The sequence below is a fragment of the Lonchura striata genome, chromosome 5 (assembly GCF_050655825.1).
Source record: "Lonchura striata isolate lonStrDom1 chromosome 5, ASM5065582v1, whole genome shotgun sequence".
Classification (NCBI taxonomy): Eukaryota; Metazoa; Chordata; class Aves; order Passeriformes; family Estrildidae; genus Lonchura; species Lonchura striata.
In genome coordinates, this window is record NC_140707.1 from 6656419 (window position 1) to 6675137 (window position 18719).

At 52.4% G+C, this 18719-nt stretch overlaps 2 protein-coding genes across 2 annotated transcripts in view; both read left to right on the forward strand.

Annotated features, from left to right (window-relative positions):
* Nucleotides 1-18719, forward strand: part of LOC146767190 (uncharacterized) — a 162658-nt gene that overhangs the window by 137329 nt on the left and 6610 nt on the right. The window lies entirely within an intron of this gene.
* LOC146767193 (olfactory receptor 14C36-like) lies at nt 3249-4657 on the forward strand. Its single transcript, XM_085581170.1, has one exon. It carries the CDS (start codon nt 3359-3361, stop codon nt 4574-4576), a length of 1218 nt encoding a protein of 405 aa, XP_085437296.1. The 5' UTR covers nt 3249-3358; the 3' UTR covers nt 4577-4657.

Consider the following 18719-nt stretch of genomic DNA (forward strand, 5'->3'; position numbering starts at 1 on the left):
GCCGGGCCGGCTCGGCCGAGGCTCTGCCGCCCTTGGGCTTCGCCCGCAGCCGGCGGGCAGGGCAGGAGAAGCCATCGGCCCCGGCCGTGCTGCTGCTGGGCTCTGGCCTGGCTGCTGAGATCCTGGCCCTGCCCCAGCGCGGCCCAGCCTGACACAGCCCCAGCGCAGCCGCTGCAGAAACCTCCATGGCAAAACAGCTCCGGCCGCAAGCACCGAGCCCGGCCGGGCTCACGGAACCAGCTGCAGCCCCGGGAGATACTGACTCTGCCAGTGCTGCCATCCTCCCTCCAGTGAGAGAAAAGGACACAGGGCAGGCACACAGAGGAGCAACATGGACACACCGAGGGCAGGGAAGGGGAAGTTGAGTCCCAGATGGGAGGGATGAGGAGATGCCTTGGTCTTGGGTCTGAAATCCTCTGCTAAAGCTGTGGAGAAAGATGTCATTGATATATCAGACTCTATGTTTCCCTATAAGGCATTGAAAACATGGAGAGATTACTTGTTTCAGCAAAGGCCTCCATGCTAAAGTAAGCAAATGTTGCAGTAGCTGTGATCCCATGAGAGGTTTGATCAGAGAAAGGGAGAACACTGATGAGACCCTGTGCCCTCAGGGAGAGAAGAAGACCTCTGTTCCCAGAGATGATGATGATTTCAGTAAGAGATGAAGAGAGCCTTTGCTCTTAAACAGCTCATCTCGAAATTAATACCCCATTAGCTGACAAGGGCCATAAGCACATCTGTGGGAAAAGATGGGAGGGAGTTCATGATTGCAGATTTCTCCAGGCAGCCGCTATTTGTGGAAATGAAAAGCCATGAGATAACTGTTTTCTTGTGGAGAAGTGTCCATAACATTAACAAGAGGAACTTCTCTGCCTAAGTGCAGTGAATAAAGACTATTTTAGAGGTGGTAAACTGACTGAAAATTTTAGGTTTTGTCTCTTTACATTGTCAGGTTGTATGGAGAGAGGAAGTGTTCTGAAAATTTTGTTCTGATTCTTATTACTCTTTCTTTAGTTATTGTTAATACAATTTTATTTATACCCTTTTAAAGTTTTGAGCCGACTTTGCCTTTTTCCTAATCCTATCTCACAGCAGGAAATGAGTAAGTATATTCTAGTGAGTGCACTGGTAATTAGCCAGCAATGAACCCACCACACTAATTGAAGCATTGGCTGAGAAATCTAAAAATGATGAACCAAAACCACTACAGAAACTTCCTGACAAACTGCACAAGAGCAAAGAAAATTTAGGCAGACCCATGGTTTGTCAGGTCATACTTGATCCTAATGAGCCCTGTTCTGCATTTGGAGCTGAGCCCTGGAACCTCAGGGCCTGAGAGGAGATTGCACAAACCTTTCCCGGAATCAAAGTCGAAGGAAAACCCCAAAGTGGTTGTAGTCTAAAGCATTAATGGGAACCACAAAGGTCCATCTATACCACAGGCTCTTCATGGAGTCCTTGGAGGAGAGAACTGAAGGCCAGGATGGCACAAAAACCTCTCAGAGACTGAAAATGGCACAAAGAACTCTCACTGTGGAAAGGAAAATCCAAAGTACCTTGCAAAAGTTAAGAATCTCAAAGTATTAATGAGCCCCACTGAGTGTAAGTACAAAGCTCTCAAGGGACTCATTAAAGCAGATAATTGGGACCATGATTGCACAAACCTCTCACAGAGTCTGTAGCAAAAGGGGAACACCAAGAACCTTAAAAGAACTGAAGTACCTTGAAGCATTAATGAGCCCCAATGATTGTTGTTTCTGACAAAGCATCTCCAGGGACTAATTACAGCAGATAATTGGAGGCCATGATTTCACAAGGCTCTCAGAGACTCCAAGGCAAAAGCAAAAGCCAAAGTCCTTTGAAAAACCTGCAGTCCCTGGGAGCATGAAGGAGCCCCGAGGGCCATTCCTGACCAAGGCTCCCCAGGGACTCCTTCCAGCAGATCCTTGAGGCCACTGGGATGTGGGCATGGGGGGGATGCTGAGGGCAGGACCAGGGGCTGACAGTGCCCAGGCTGGCTGGGGCTGTGCCAGGAGGCCCCAGGGCCTCAGGACAAGGTGTCTCCTCACAGCCCGTGGTGGCACAGACCCTGCTCTGCCCCAGGGCACCAAGACTTGGCTTCTCTTTGTCCCCACCTGGCATCAGTGCCTCCAGTTCTCTGATCTGCCTGGAGCCTGGGGACACTTTCTCAGTCATGTCCCTCAGTGGGACCCACTAAAAGTCTAAGATACTTTGGAATTGGATTCTGACTTGGAGTTCTGGAGAGGTTTCTGCAGCTCCCTCTCAGGGCCTGATGTTCAGGGCTGAGCACAAAGCCCCAGAGGGTCATTAAAGTCCTTGTGCTGTGTCTGTGCAGCTGAGCTGGGCCGGGCTCCTGGCACAGAGGGTGATCCTGGTAACCAAGCAGAGCTTCAAAAGCACATTTCTCTTGCTGAGCAGCTCTTCTCCCAGCCCAGCAGGGCTGGGGCACTGCCTGCAGCCAGCCCGGGCACAGCACAGAGGCACAGAGAGCTTCAATCAGTCAGGGCTGGGAAGGGGCTGAGAAGTGCCTGGGGCAGAATCACTGCCAGCCCTTGGCACAGGAACCTCTGGCTGCAGGACAATGCAGCTGCAGCTCCTGGAGAGATCTCCTAAAGCTGGAACATCCCAATGCCCACAGACCCTGTGAGTGCATTCTCTGCTCATCTCTGTGCAGAGCAGCCAGGGGTGCCCAGGGCTGTCCTGCAGAGCAGGGTCCTGCAGCCCAGGGCGCTGTGCTGGGCCAGGGACTCTGCTGCCTGCCAGGGACAACTCTCAGCCGGCCCTGGAGCTGCTCCCAGTGCTGGGGGACAAGATCTGGGGGAAAGGAGACAGCTGGTAAGTCTTGCAATGTTCTCCTTGTGTGGTGAGGATGCTGCATTGTTCAGGACTGTTCCCAGCATGGCATTTAACTCCAGAACTTTTCCAAATAGATTATACAGGGAGCATAGCAAGACAGGAACTGCATAAATGGGAAATTTCTGCTTTCTTATGTACTAATCTTTGTTGCCTGGATGGGGAATTCCCCATAGATATGCATCTCTCAGTTCATATTGATAAAAAGAAAAGTTTTTTTTTCACATCTAAATAAACCAGGCAGTAACAGAATTCAGCACAGGGCCCCTTAGATGCAGCATCTTTGTGCTTTTTCCAGCCTGCTCAGGATTGCTCTGATGTTGCCATCAGAGCTTGCAGAGTTGAGCTGCTCCTAGGCAGTGCCTGAGCTGGGAGGGGTCTGCAGGGTAAAGCTGAGCCCCCAGGGCTTGGTTGGGCACAGGGAAGCAGCTGCTGGCAGGGACAGCTCCAGGCAGCAGAGCCCTGGGAAGGCAGTGGGGGGAAGATGCCCCTAAGCTGTGCTGGGATATTTAAAGTGCTGTCCACACCCAACTATTCCATAATTATTTTTCTTATAGATTCCCATGTGCAGCCACAGCAAATGTCCAACAGCAGCTCCATCAGCCACTTCCTCCTGCTGGCACTGGCAGACACGCGGCAGCTGCAGCTCCTGCACTTCTGCCTCTTCCTGGGCATCTCCCTGGCTGCCCTCCTGGGCAACGGCCTCATCATCAGCGCCGTAGCCTGTGGCCACCACCTGCACACACCCATGTTCTTCTTCCTGCTCAACCTGGCCCTCAGCCACCTGGGCTCCATCTGCAACACTGTCCCCAAAGCCATGCACAATTCCCTCTGGGACACCAGGAACATCTCCTACTCAGGATGTGTTGCACAGGTCTTCTTTTCTGTTTTCTGTGTTGCAACTGAATATTTCCTCCTGACCATCATGTGCTACGACCGCTACGTGTCCATCTGCAAACCCCTGCACTACGGGACCCTCCTGGGCAGCAGAGCTTGTGCCCACATGGCAGCAGCTGCCTGGGCCAGTGCCTTCCTCACTGCTCTGCTGCTCACTGCCAATACATTTTCCCTGCCCCTGTGCCATGGCAATGCCCTGGGCCAGTTCTTCTGTGAAATCCCACAGATCCTCAAGCTCTCCTGCTCCAAATCTTATCTCAGGGAACTTGGGCTCATCGCTGTTACTGCTGGTTTCCTATCTGGATGTTTTGTGTTCATTGTTTTCTCCTATGTGCAGATCTTCAGGGCTGTGCTGAGGATCCCCTCTGAGCAGGGACGGCACAAAGCCTTTTCCACCTGCCTCCCTCACCTGGCTGTGGTCTCCCTGTTTGTCAGCACTGCAGTGTTTGCCTACCTGAAGCCACCCACGATGTCTTCCCCATCCCTGGATGTGGCCCTGTCACTTCTATACTCAGTGTTTCCTCCAGCCCTGAACCCCGTCATCTACAGCCTGAGGAACCAAGAGCTCAAGGCTGCAGTGTGGACACTGATGACTGGATGCTTTCAGGAACATGAAACTGTAGACCAATTTCTGCAAATAACTTTGAATAAAAGTAATCCTGGATACTTCTTGTTGTTTTGGTCTTGGAGGTTCTTTTTCTTTGTTTTACAGTTTAATTTTGTCCACAAAGAAATGTTACTCCTTGTGCCATTTCTCATTTTTTTTTCCCTCCACCTTCCCAGTGGCCACAGACTGTGTCAGTGAGTAGCTGTGCTCTTGGCTGCTTTAAAGGAACTAAAGGATCTCCCAGCACAGTTTTCTGCAGAGATGCCCTTTTGTTGCCTTCTCTGGAGCTGCAGCAGCAACGTCTGTGTACAGAGCTGGGGCAGATCAGTGCTGGCACAGCAGCTCTGCTCCTGCTGGCCACACCATTCCTGATCCAGGTCAGGAGCCATTGGCCTTCTTGGCCACCTGGGCACACTGCTGGCTCATGTCCAGCCTGCTGTCCATCAGTCCCTGCAGGTCCCTTTCTGCCTGGCTGCTGTCCAGCCCCTCTGTCCCCAGCCTGTACCGCTGCAGGGGTTGTTGTGGCCAAAGTGCAGGACCCGGCACTTGGACTTGTTAAACCTCACCTTGTTGGATTTGGGCCCTGGATCCAGCCTGTCCAGGGCCCTGTGCAGAGCCCTCCTAGCCTCCACCACATCAACACTGCCATTCAGCTTGGTGTCATCTGCAAAATGTCCTTGGTTCCATGGGCCCCTCAGAGTCACAATGTCAATTTGGTTACACCAGGCCCTGCACTGTCACACTGGTCTCCTTGGTTCCATGGGGCCCCAAAATGTGACAATGGACTCCTTGGTTCCATGGGGTTCACAGTGTCACAATGTTCTCGTTGGTGCTGAAGTTTCACAGTGGCCCCTTGGTTCCATGGGGCCCCAGGGTGGCACAAAGGTCCCATGGTCACACGAGGTCCCACACTGTCACAATGCTCTCTGTGCTTCCACAAGTCCCCTCAGTGTCACAATGGACTCCTTGTTTCCACGAGGCCACACAGTGTCACAACGGCCTTCCAGATTCCCTGAGGCCCCAGAGCGTCACAGTGGCCCCTTGGTTACACAAGGTCCTGCAGTGTCACAATGTCCCCTTGGTTCCATGAGGCCCTGCAGTGTCAGAACAGCCCCTTGGTTCCCCTGGGCCCTGGACTCTCCCAATGCTCTCCTTGGTTTGGCAGTGTCACAGGGGTGAAACCCCTCGGTCACACGAGGCCCCGCAGTGTCACCATGGCCTCTGTGGTTCCACCAGGACCCAGTGTCACGGGGACTCCCTGGTTCCATTTGGCCCCAGAGCACCACAATGGAGCCCTGGTTCTATGGGGCTGCACAGGGTCACCATGGTCCTCTTAGTTCCATGAGGCCCTGCACTGTCACAATGGCCTCAGAGTGTCCCAATCACCACAAAATGACAGAATCAAATAGGCTGGAACAGACCTTTGGGATCATCAAGTCAAACCAATGCCCTAATACCGCCTTGTCACCCAGACCATGCCACTGAGTGCCACTGGAGAGGGACAGTGACTCTGCCACCTCCCCCCTGGCCTGCCCATTCCAATGCCCACTCACCCTTTCTGTGAAGAACTTTTTCCTCTTGTCCAGCCTAAACCTCCCCTGGTGCAGCTGGAGGTTGAGTCTTCTTGTCCTGCCCTCCAGCAGATCCACACTCACACCCAGCTTGGTGTCACCTGCAAATTTGGGGATGGTGAGCTCGATCCCCTCACCCAGATCATCAGTGAAGATGTTAAACAGGACTGGGTCCAACACAGATCCCTGGGGACAGCACCAGGGACTGGACACCAGCTGGGTGCAGCACCATCCCCACCCCTCTCTGAGCCCAGCCTCCAGCCAGCTCTTCCATCTCCCAGCCAGGAGGGAACCTGCCCAAGCCATGGGCTGCAGCTATTCCAGGGAATGCTGTCAGGGACAGTGTCCAAGGCTCTGCTGAAGTCCAGATGGACACATCCACAGCCTTTCCCACACCCACAGGTGGGTCACCTGGTTACAAAAGGAGATCAGGTTGCTCAGGCAGGACCTGCCCCTCTTAAATCCACGCTGGCTGGCTCTGACCCCTCGGCCATCCTGTGGGTGCCCTGTGGTGGCTCTCAAGGTGATCTGTTCCATAACCTTGCTGGGCACCGAGGTCAGGCTGACAGGCCTGGAGCTCCCCAGATCCTCCTTCCAGCCCTTCTTGGGGATGGGCTCACACTGGCACCTCCAGTGCTCTGGGACCTCTCTGGTGAGCCAGAACTGATGGTAAATGATGGGGAGCAGCTTGGGGAGCTCATCCACCAGCTCCCTCATCCCCCTAGGATGGATCCCATCTGATCCCATACATCTGTGAGCATCTGAGTGGCTCAGCAGGTCAGCAGCTGCTTCCTCCTGGATTACAGGGGCCTGTTCTGCTCCCTGTGCCCATCTACCAGCTCAGGAGAACTCTTGTCCTGAGGACAATCTCTCCATATATTGAAAATTGAGTCAAACAAGGTGTTAAGTACCTCAGCCTTTCCCTTATCTTTAGTTACTCTATCTTCCACTGCATCCAATAAAGAGTAGAGGTTCTCCTTATACCATGTTTTGCTATTAATCATAGACACGTTTGTTATTATTTTTCACAGAAGTGGCCAGGTTAATCTTTAATTGAAATTTCACCTCTTTCCTTTTCTCTTTCTGCATGATGTAACAACATCCTTAAACACTTGCTAAGTTGCCTGCCCTTCTGTCCAAAGTTAATGCTCTCTCTGCTTTCCCCTGAGTTCCCACAAAAGCTCCATGGGCAGTCAGGACAGTGAATTTCCTCACCATCTCATCTTTTGTCTCACTGGGACAGGCTGCTCCATCCTCCTTAGGATTGCTTTCTCAAAATGTGTCCATCGTTCCTGAACCCCTTTGTTTTTAAGGGCTCTTTCCCTTAAAAAAATTCAGTACCTGATTTTGTACTCCCCAAACCTGCATCCTAAATAGGCCAAAGTCTGCCCTTCCTAACTCCAGTGTGGAAGTTTTGTTGCTGCCCCTCCTTCTTTCACAGATCATTGAAAACTTGATTATTTCATGGTCCCTGTGCCCTAGGCAGCCTTCGAACCCCACATCTGCCACCAGCCCTTCTCTGTTTCTGAACAGCAGGAGACAGAGCTTTCCTTGGGAGTGGAGTGTTACCAAAAATTCGGTAAAACAGAAAACTGCTTAACACCAGTGCAGCATTAAGAAGCAGCATTCTTTATTCAGCCGGATGCATGGGGGATAGCTCCTCCCAAAGCCGAGCATGCTGAGTACAGGAAAGTTTCTGTTCATTCTGTGTATTTTGCACACATATTCATTGATTGTGCTGGACTAAACACACATCTGATAATAATTTCCCCAGAATCATTAACATATTTCCCCTCCCCTTTACCCATGTGTTCTTCTGTCCTGGGGGTCTCTCTGGTGGTCCCTGGTGGTCGTGGACTCCAATGTTCCCATGGGCCTGGCTGAGCTGGCAGGACACAGAGGCTGGTGAACTCCAGTTCCTCTTCTCACACAATGGGCATTGTGTAGTTTCCATAGGAATGGGGTTTGGAGAACAAGCTCCAGGTGTTAGCTCACCTGGTGGAGACAATTTATCATCTGGTAACAAGAGGTCACAGAGTGGGCTATGACATCACAGAGTGGGTTATGTGAGGTCATTGAGAAGCTACAACATCATAGACTGTCCCTGTAACATCAGAGCTGGCTGTGATATCACAGGGCAGAAGTCTGACATCACAGAGCAGGCGATGAAATCACAGAGCTGTCTGTGACATCAGAGGCCATCTGTGTGAAATTAGAGAATGGGCTGTGACATCTCAGAGCAAGCTGTGACATCACAGAGGGGCTGTGTGACATCCCAGAGGGGCTGTGTGACATCCCAGGAGGGCTCTGTGAGGTCACTGGGTTGGTCACTCCGCCCCAGGTCCCCCTCACAGTTTCTCCTAACAAGTCCAATGCTGTTCATGCCCAGCAGGGTCCCTGTCCCCCAGTATCCCCCCGGTCCCCCTGGAGCCACAGCCTCCACCAAAGGATGTTCCACAGGATCCACCCCAGAGCCTGACATGGGGAAAAGGGGCCAGGGCTGTGTGACCAGGACATAAAGGACGTGGATTATCCAGGTCCCTGTGGCCTGGGTTGGGTTCCCCTGGGCAGGAAAGATGCCTAGCAACTGGAGCAGGGTTAGGGAAGGGCCTCCAAGGTGAGGCTGGAGCCCTTGGGCTGTGAGAAGAGGCTGAGGGAGCTGGGCTTGTCCAGCCCAGAGCAGGGAAGTCTGAGGGGGCTCCTCATCCCAGCCTGGCAGTGCCAGCGAGGAGGGGATGGAGAGCACAGAGCCAGGCTCTTCACCGGGGGCCTGGTGGGAGACAGAAGCCAATGGGTGGAAGGGGAAAGAGGGGAGATCAGCCAGGCCAGGAGGAGATGAAATGAGTCAGGTGGGTTTCAGCATTTCCTCAACACCAAAAGCAGCCTGACCTCCCTTCTCCATCCACCACTGACAGCTTTACAAATCAGGAATTGTTTGAGGTGTTTTGGCCCCACTCCAGGACCATCATCCTGTTACAAGGACTTAATTGTGGTTATAACTATCACAGAACCACATATCTCTAGAAGTAATTTTAGTATGGAACTCACCTGTGGATGGTGGACTCATCAGACACTGCCCTGGGTGTTGCACATAGCTCAGGGAAGAGTGTATTGTTATTATATTGTGTCCTGTTCATCTGTGGTCTGTTGGCCATGAAGAGAAACCTATTTGTGCCTCACAATCTCACCAATTCCTGACCCACAATGGACACAAACCAGAAGAATTGTGGTTCCAACTCCAGTGGTGGCACTTGGAGCTCCCTCCATCCCCAGAGCAGGGCTCCATTGTCCAAGAAAGTCCATAGCAATGCAGGGATGAAGGAAACAGGACAGGCTGTGGGATCAGAGGCAGGGCATGGCCAGGGATTTGGGGTGGTTGTGAGCCCAGGGCAGGACCCGGCCCTTGGCCTTGGTGAACCTCATCCCATTGTCCTGGGCCCATGGCTCCAGCCTGTCCAGATCCCTCTGCAGAGCTTCCTGCCCTCCAGCACAGCCACACTCCCACCCAGCCTGGGCTCACCTGGAACTGCCTGAGGGTGCCCTCAATGGCCTCGTCCAGATCAGCAATAAAGAGATTTCACTGACCTGGCCCCAGTCCTGAGCCCTGGGGACACCCTTGGATGTGACTCCATTCCTCAGCTGCTCTGAGTGCCAGGGCTTGGATGGGGGAATTGGTGGGTATGGGGTAGGGACAAAGTGTGATTGATTGTGAGCTATGAAGGGTCTTGATTTTCATGTCTATTCCAACTGCATGCGAAGTTTGATTCAGTGTCATCTGGACATTGAACATATCAATAAATTAACAGAAAAAAACCCCAACTAAACAGGACCTACAAAATATTTTTTCACTGTCTTTTTAAATATAATGTATTCACTTTGAATAGGCTTCTGAAACTTGTCTAATCAACCACAAAAAAATTCAAAACTTAAATTATTCCTTGAGGCTTGGCTTGTTAAGGTGTTCTGAATATTAATGAGCCCTGGAGCACTGAATTCCTGAACTGAAGAGCTGAAGGCTGAAGAAGCCTCTGGAGCAGTAAAATTCAGCAGCAGCCTCCAAGTTGCTGAGGATGTCAGCAGCCCCCACTGAGGCCATCCCTGCCCAGAGGCCCTGGAGGAATGGGCAGACAAGGAGAGCATCCCTGGGTTTGGGGCAGCAGAACTCAGAGGCACCAGCGGCTCCAGCTGGGAAATGGAGTGTGGGATGGGGCTGTGAAAGCCCTGCCTGGGCTGTGCCAAGCAGGACACACAAGCCCTGACCCCCATCCACTAAAAAACTCTCTCAAGGTGACATTCAAAAGGAATGACAATTATTTCTGTCCTCTGAGTTGGATGGACTGGAGCAATACTATCAAGAGATACTCAGGAGCTCTAAACAACAAAACAGCCTTTACTGGCGACTTTAGGAAATCAGAGAAACTTTGGCAAATGTTTTAATATGGCATTCAATCAACAAAAAAAACTTCTCAAGGCATTAACTTGGCCCATTCAACTTCACAAACTCTAAGCCTGTTCAATTTTAAGATAATCAAAATTTGCAAGAGTACAGAAATAGAAGAAGTAGACACAGAAAGAGAGAAAAATAATACTTAGAGAAGCACACACAGAGCTACCAACTACTGGATTCCAGCAATGTTCAGCTGGAAATTCCAAGAGGAGGTAGGGTCAAGATGTGTGCTTGCCTTGTGGTCAGCCTTAAATACCCCTTGGTCCTCCTGGGCCCTTCCCCCAGGTGGGACTTGGGGCCATTTGGTCACTCAGGAGCTGGGCTGGGGCTCCAGAGGTGGCTGTGGAGCATTGCCTGTGCTGTGCCAGGGACTGGCAGACACTGCTGGGCTGGGATAGAGGCTCTGGGGGGATTAGGGTTCCAGGGCAGGGCAGTGCTGGGGTTCCAGGGCAGGGCAAGGCTGGACCTGCCCCTTCCTCCCCCACACTTAAATGTTTCCAGCCAGCAATCTCCTCCAGTCTGTCACAACAGTCAACATTGGTGGTGAAATCCCAATATGGCCATTGACACCTGCAGGAGAAGGACAGTTGTTTTCTATAGGAAGGAAAGCCCCAAGCCCCAGTGAGAAGAGACCCTGCAGGTGCCAAGCTGTCAGGCAGCCCCTGGAGGTCAAACCAGCCAGACCTGCTCCATGTTCCCTTGGATCCTTGGGACCCCACAGTGTCCCAGTGGTCTCCGTGGTTCCCAGGCCCCACAATGTCAAGTGACTCCTCTATTCCATGAGGCCCAAAATGTCACGATGGACCTTTGGGCCCTGGGGATTTGTGGTGTCACAATGATCTCCTTTGGCTCCACAGTGTCACAATGGAACACTGATGACACGAGGCCCTGCAGTGTCACAATGGACCTTTGGTTCCCTGCAGCCCTGCAGTGCCACAAAGGCCTCTTGGTTTCACGAGGCCCCACAGTGTCACAATGGTCCTCTTGGTTCTGTGGGGACCCCCAGAGTCACAATGTTCTCACTGGTGCCATGAGGCCTCACAGTGTCACAATGCTTTGCTTATTCTGTAGGGCCTCATAGTGTCCCAAAGGTCTCCATGATCCCATGAGTCCCCTCAGTGTCACAATGATCTCCTTGGTTCCATGGTGCCCCACAGTGTCACAATGGCCCCTTGGTTCCATGAGGCTGTGAAGTCTCTTAATGGTGTCTCCATGATTCCATGAGGCCTTGCAATGTCACAACGGGTCTTTGGCTCCCTGGGTCTCGCCGTGTCACAATGGTCCCTTGGTCCCATGACACCCCAAAGAGTCATAATGGTCTCCACAGTTCCATGAGGCCCCACAGTGTCACAGTGGACCCTTGGTTTTATGGGGCCTCTCAGTGTCACAATGATCCCGACATTCCATGGAGCCCCACAGTGTCACAAAGGTCCCTTGGTCCCAGAGGCCCCACAGTGTCACAATGGTCCCTTGGTTCCATGGAACCCCACAGTGTCACAATGGTCCCTTGGTCTCACAGGCCCCACAGCGTCACAATGGTCCCTTGGTTCCATGGTTCCTGTGCTGGTGCATTCCCCCCTCCCCTTCTCAGGCCGCCCTGCCAGATGAGAAATGCTCGCTGGCCTCGGCCTTGGCCAGCAGCCCCTGGGCTCAGCTCCTCTGGAGCTCAGCACAAACACGCTCTGCTCCAGCACTGCTGCTGCCCAGCCAGCTCCTGGCTGCTTTAGGAGCAGCCCTGGGAACTGTTTGTGTTCCCTCAGTGGCACAACATCCCTGTTCTCACCCTGCCAAAGAAAGCTGCTGATGCCAAGTGCGGCCAGGGTGAAACATGGCTGGGACTGCAGCCCCTCTCTTGGGGCCCTACAAACAGCACTCCAAAAGGAGCCCTTGGAGCTCTCCTGGGCCAGCGACTCCCTCTGAGTGGGGCCTCTCCGAGCCGGGAACTCTCCCGTTTGCTGCACTGGGGATCCCCAACAACGAGGGAGCCTGGGCGATCCCCCCACTCCTCCAGGCTCAACCCTTCCCTGCTGGGGAGATGCCAAAGCATCCCCAGGAGCATTTCCCTGCCCTCAGGGGAATTTCTCACAGGTGCCTCGCACTGACTCTCTGTGTCTGTGTGCACACAGGAGTGCCTGTGCTGGGGAAATGTGGCAGAAATGCTGCTCCCTGAGGGGTCTGACTGCCTTGGATAGCAGAGCCAGTCAGGCCTGTAGGTAAGGCTAAATCACAAGGTCTAAGCTAAGTGGAACGCTGCTAAGAGTTTTTCTTTTGCTAAGTTCATATGTTTAATATAAGTTATATGTTAAATTAAATATTGTTAAATGTTATTCCTGTTTTAAATTGCATAGTTATAGATTATAAGTTAGGTTAAATACTGTTAAGCTCTGTTCTTTTGCTAAATTGTTAAGTTTAATGTAGAAATCAAGGTAAAGGTACAAGGTAATTCCTATTAGGTTTTAGGTCTGTTAAGGTTTTGGGCCATATTCCTTTTATCCTTGCCCTCATTTTTTTTGTGTCACACACACAGGGGCAGTTCTCAATTAATTTCTGGTTTGATTGCCTGGATTTTGTTTGGTTTTGTTGTTGCTTTGTTTCCTTGCTGTGCCTGAAGTGCCCAGTCAGGAGCAGAGTGAATCTTGCCAAGGAACTTTGTGCTGCTGTCACTTTAATATTAAATCTGGTTTTTGCTGGGGATTTTTTCAGCGCTCTCAAGCCCTCGTTGGTCACAGGGTGAAGGAGCCCTGGCCCAGGCTCTGGCCCTGGGGGACACGGGGACGCTGCCGGGGGGTCCCTGTCCCCCTGTCCCAACCCCCATGGCTCCAGCCCCCATCCCCGTGTCAGGCTCTGGGGTCGATCCTGTGGAACATTCTCTGGGGGAGGCAGCGGCACCAGGGGCGGGGGGACTTGGGGGGACAGGGGACCCCGCTGTGCATGAGCAGCGTTGGACTTCTCTGGGGGAACTGGGAGGGGGCTAGGGCAGAGTGACCTCCCCAGTGACCTCACACAGCCTCTCAGATGTCACATAGCCATCTCTGTGATGTCACACAGCCCAGTCTGTAATGTCATACAGGCCCTGTGATGCTGGGCAGTTCCGGCGCCATCCCAGCAGTGGCCTCTCCCTCCTGCCCCGTTCCTCAGCTGGTGCCGCCCTTGGGGCACTGGGCCTTGTCTTCCTCTTCTCCCTGGGCATCCCCTGCCGCCTGCCCACCCAGGTTGTCCTGGGGAGCTGCTGCCCCTGAGCCAGAGGCTCTGCTCTGCTGCCTTGGGCACCCCGGGGTTCCCAAAGCACCCCACGGCCAGGCTGGACCCAGAATGTCACAATGTCCCCTTGGTTCCATCAGGCCCCGCAGTGTCACAGTGCTCCCTGTGCTCCCTGAGGCCCCACATCACCCAGCCCAGGCCATTGCTGTGGTTCCAGTCCCTCCCAGTATGATCCCAGTGATTCCCAGTCTCTCTCAGTATATCCCACTTGATCCCAGCATGCTCCCAGTCACACCCACTTCCTCCCAGTTGCTTCCAGCATAATTCCAGTTGCCCAGAACCACTTCTAGCCACCCTCAGTGCAGTACCAGTTGCTCCCAGGATATCCCAGTTGCACCGACCATGGTCCAAACTGCCCTCAGAATGTTCCTGGTCACTCCCAGTATGATCCCAGTCCCCCTCAGTGTTGTTCCAGTTCCACCCAGTATGTTCCCAGTTGCCCCTAGTCACCCCTAGTACAGTCCCGCTCACTGCCAGTATGACCTCAGTGGCCCCCATTACAGACACAGTCACTCACAGTTGCCCTCACTTGCCCCCAAAATGGTCCCAGCTGTTCCCAGTGTTGTCCCCTCCAGTATGGTGCCAGACACTTCCAGTATATTCCAATTGCCCCCAGCATGCTCGATCCCAGTCACCCCAGAGTCCCCAGTATGGTTCCAGTTGCCCCCAGGATGACCTCACTCATTCCCAGTATATCCCAGTTACCTCCAGCAGGCCCCCAAGCCCCCTCCCAGCACCAAAAATGGCCCCAAGAGCCACAACAGCCTTTCTCAGTCCAACCAGGAGTCCCTAAAACCCCTCCCAGCCCTCCATGGAGCTGAGTGGGAGAGGTTGGTGGACAGGAACATCCTCAGCAAGGGTCAGCTAGGACACTTCAGCAGCAATTTGGGCATATTGTGGGGAACACTTGGACTGGGCAGACCCAGGCCAGGGACTAGGACAGACAGCCGGAATTCATGGAGAACAGATGAGGTCAGATGGACCCATTCTGCTGGAACAACTACAAGAGCATGGCCATGTCCCTTGGCTTGGATGGTCCCAGAACAACCAAATCCTCCCCTTAACCTCAAATTCACATTCAAATCCCAGTAAAATGATTCAGCTTTAGATCTCTTTACTTGATTTCTTTATTTTTACCCCAATTCTAGCTGTTCTGATGGGATAAACAAGGAGATTATTCAGGTGGGAAAAGATCTCCATGATCATCCATTATTGCTTGATGCCACCAGAAGAAAAAGTGACACAGCAGGTAAGAATTTCTTGGGCTTTAAAGTCAAAGAAACAGCTCTTCCCAATTAATTTTCAATGTTGATCAGAGTCCCAATGGATTTTCCTGGTCTGTGTTCATCCAGGTGTCTATGGGCATCCAGGAGGATTTGAAGACCACTTTCCAGGTGTCTTCTCATCAGGGATCACAAGGAATGTGGGTCACCAGGGCTCTGACCAACATGGGTCTTCTAAAGGGGGATGGAGGTGGAGCAGCACACGAAGCTCTTCCTGCAGTCGGGGCAGTCACAGGGCTTCCCTTACCTGTGCCTAAGTTGGTGTCGAGTCAAGTGAAAGCTCCTGGAGAAGCTCTTCCCACACTGGAGACACTCAAAAGGCTGGTGTGGATGTGCCGGTGCCTGACAAGGTGGGAGTTTTGCTTGAAGCCCTTCCTGCAGTCGGGGCAGCGGAAAGGCCTCTCCCCTTTGTGAATCCTCTGGTGCTTGCAGAGATCAGAGCTCCACCTAAACCTCTTCTGACACTTGGGACACTCATAGGGCCTCTCCCCAGTGTGGATGCGTTGGTGGATGATGAGTTCTGAGCTCCAGCCGAAGCCCTTCTCACAATCCCCACACTTGTAGGGCCATTCCCCGGTGTGGATCATCTGGTGGCGGATCAGGTGGGATTTCCGCCTGAAGCTCTTCCCACACTCCGAGCACTTGTACGGCTTCTCCCCATCATGAAGCTGCTCATGGACCACCAGCTCTGAGCTCTGGCTGAAGCTCTGCCCACCTTCCTGACACTGGGTGTGTCTTTCCTCCTCAGATGACCCTGGGCTGGTTTTGCAGCCCCTCCTCCTGTGGGATGTCTGGGGCTTTTCCTCCCCGTTGGGTTCCTGTGATGTGGAGCCAGTCAAAATGGCCTCTTCCATGAGGTTCTGCTGCAGGGATTTGTCCTTCCTGGTCTCCATCTGCAGCTCCTGCTCTGGGGGAGGAAGGACAAGGAGAGGATGGGATTTGCCAGAGGGAAGGGCAGGGAGATCCCCCGAGTGCGTCCCTTGCAGGAGGGCACCAGTAGCGGGGCTGTCCTGCAGCTGGGGGCCAGGCTGGGCTGGGAGATGGAACAGGAGAGAGGGGGAAAGGGGCACTGACTTCCTCCTCACCTGCCTGGGCATCCCAGGGCATCTTCCTCTTCCTCGCAGCCTCCTCCTCCATCTGGAAGATATTTGGAGATGGGAAATCTTGTTTTGAAAGGAAAACAAGGGATGAGCACAGTGAGTTTTGTACTGGTTTGAAGGTAAACCAGTGGGAGAGTCTAAGCCAGAATGACAATTTAATAGGAAAATTAAGATCAAAGCTATGATACAGAAAGACTGGTTTAAACTCACAGAGTCAGAATATAGCTTGACACCCTGATAATCAGGATGGTGGTAGCAGGATGATGAAATGGTGGCTGCAGTCCGGCTGGAGTGATGAACGTGATTCTGTTAAAGCAGTGATCCTGTAGAAGGGTCTGGTCTTCCTCTGAAGGTCCAGTGGTGCTTATGGAGCTCTTCTCCTCTGGGAATGCAGCAGAAAAAGTGGTTGTGGTGTTGCAAGGGTGGGATTATATCCAGGCAGGAATGCTTGGTTCCTCCCCCTGGGCGGAGCATCCCACAATGGGATGATGTAATTTTATCAGTGCTGCAGTGACACTCAATGGCCCATTAAGAGAAGATGGCCCCTGGAGGGCGTTATCAGGGCTGAGCCATGGAAGAGATAAAGAACACTGCCCCACCTGTTGATAACAGTTTATGGAGATGGGGACTGAAAACACTTTTGGTTACATCTGACACTGTAACCGGAAACAGTGAGGCAATCCCTGCTCGGGGTGGGGGGTGAACACCACCCCCCTTACCCAAACTGGCTCCGGTGTAAAACCCCCACCCTGGGAAGGCCACACACACAGGGGACAATGCCACACTTGCCCTGCTCCAGGGGAGATCTCTGTCCCTGTCACTCCCTTGCTCTCTCCCCTTTTCTCTTTCTTTCCATCTCTCTCTCTACCTCACATTTACTGGTCAATAAAATCCACTTTGGATTTGGTCTCCTTAGCAGCTTAATTGTGGCAGAGGCATCTCTCCAACAATTTTGTTAACCAGATTGTGACATTATTTTGGCACAGTGAGTTCAGGGCACTGTTGTCTGACCCCAAGTGTGTTTGACAACAGCATGGTTCCCTCCTCTGAGGAGGTTTTGCCTTTTTCTGGAGGAACTCTTGGAAATTTTGATGCAGCCTCCTCTGAGAGACTTATGGAAGAACTTATGAGGAAAATAGCTCTTGTGGGTGGCCAGTGTAGAGAAAATATTTTGTTTTCCTTCTTTGAAAAGTCTGTTAAAATCACTGGAAGAAAGGGATAAAATCATACCAGCAAGACTGGCAGGGATCATTCACCACGCAGTGAGGAACAAAAGGTTACTAAAGTCCCACAAGAAGCCCTGCTAAGGTAGCTAAATGCCAAATAACTCCTGAATACACAGGCTTTGGGGCTTTACCAAATGTGAGAATCATTTTCTCTTGCTACCTGTCTCCTTTGTGACAGCTACACTGAGCTTTCCCTCCCATTTAATAACCTGTATTGGGCTAAATGTCCACTTTTATCACAACCTGCCAGCAGCTGAGCTGGAGTTGTGCCGGAAGTGGTGAAATTTGAAATTGCCACAGAATTGCTTGTATTGTCAGTTTATTAATATTTGGGATTTGTTTGCATTTTCATCACAAGTGACTTGTGGGAAGAGCAAATATTCCTCAAGGTATTTTCTGTAGGGTTAAGTTTGATTTCTGGCAAGTTTGTTTAACCTGGTCCCCAGGGGATGCTCGAGGGGTCTCTGTGCCTCTCACCCTGAGGGATGCTTGGGAGGGGCTTGGATGGGTTGTCCCTTTCCCTGTCACTCCAGGCCATTCCCCAGGGGAGTCCTAGGCCCTGTTACCCCAGGGCATTCCCTGAGGGGTTGTCCCCATCTCTTTCACCCCAGGCTATTCCACAGGGGCTGTCCCTGTCCCTATCCCTGTTACCCCAGGCCATTCCTGAGGAGGTGTCTCTCTCCCGGTCACCCCAAGCCATTCCCCAGGGGGGTCTCCATTGTTCTCACCCTCTCACCCCTGTGCCAGGGGAGTGCTCGGGGGAGACTCTGTCCCTCTCAGCCAAGATGTGCTTGGGCGTTGAAACAGGGTATTTTACAGGTTAAATTTAACAGGGTAGAAATCCATTTGGATTTAGGTGAAATGTGCTGTTTTGAAGTATTAGCAGCTTGCTAACATAGGTAAAATGTGCTGTTTAGTCTGCTAGCTCTGCTGCTGAAACGCAGATAGAAAATCAATCCCCACAAATCCTGTAAGGAGTTGTATGGACGGTATGTTTATTGCAGCGCTGGACGCATGTGGGGATCGTTCCCCTTCAAAGGACATCAGCACCCTGTGTAAGAGACGGTCCCAAGTTCCCCTCATTTTTGCCTCATGTTTGCCGCAATGGCAGAGACTGAGATCCTGGAGACCCTGATTGGAGTTCCGGCTTGGAGAGGTGATTTTTGCAGGTGTATTTGCTGTACCACCACAGACCACTGCTTCAAGCAGGGCCTGGCAAGGACCTGGCAAGGAGTGGCTTGTTCTACGCGCTCACACTGGCTTCATGATACCTGCTCAACCCACGGATTTTCCCACCTCTTGGCCAAATGAACTTCGGGGTAATTCTGATGATCTCCCACGGAAGACCCCTCATCTCTCTCGTGACCACTGTGACAGACAGAGATCGAAGCCCCTCCCAAGGACTGAGACTGAGACCCCCACCACAGGGAGGAAGGCTGGCCTGATCAATGTG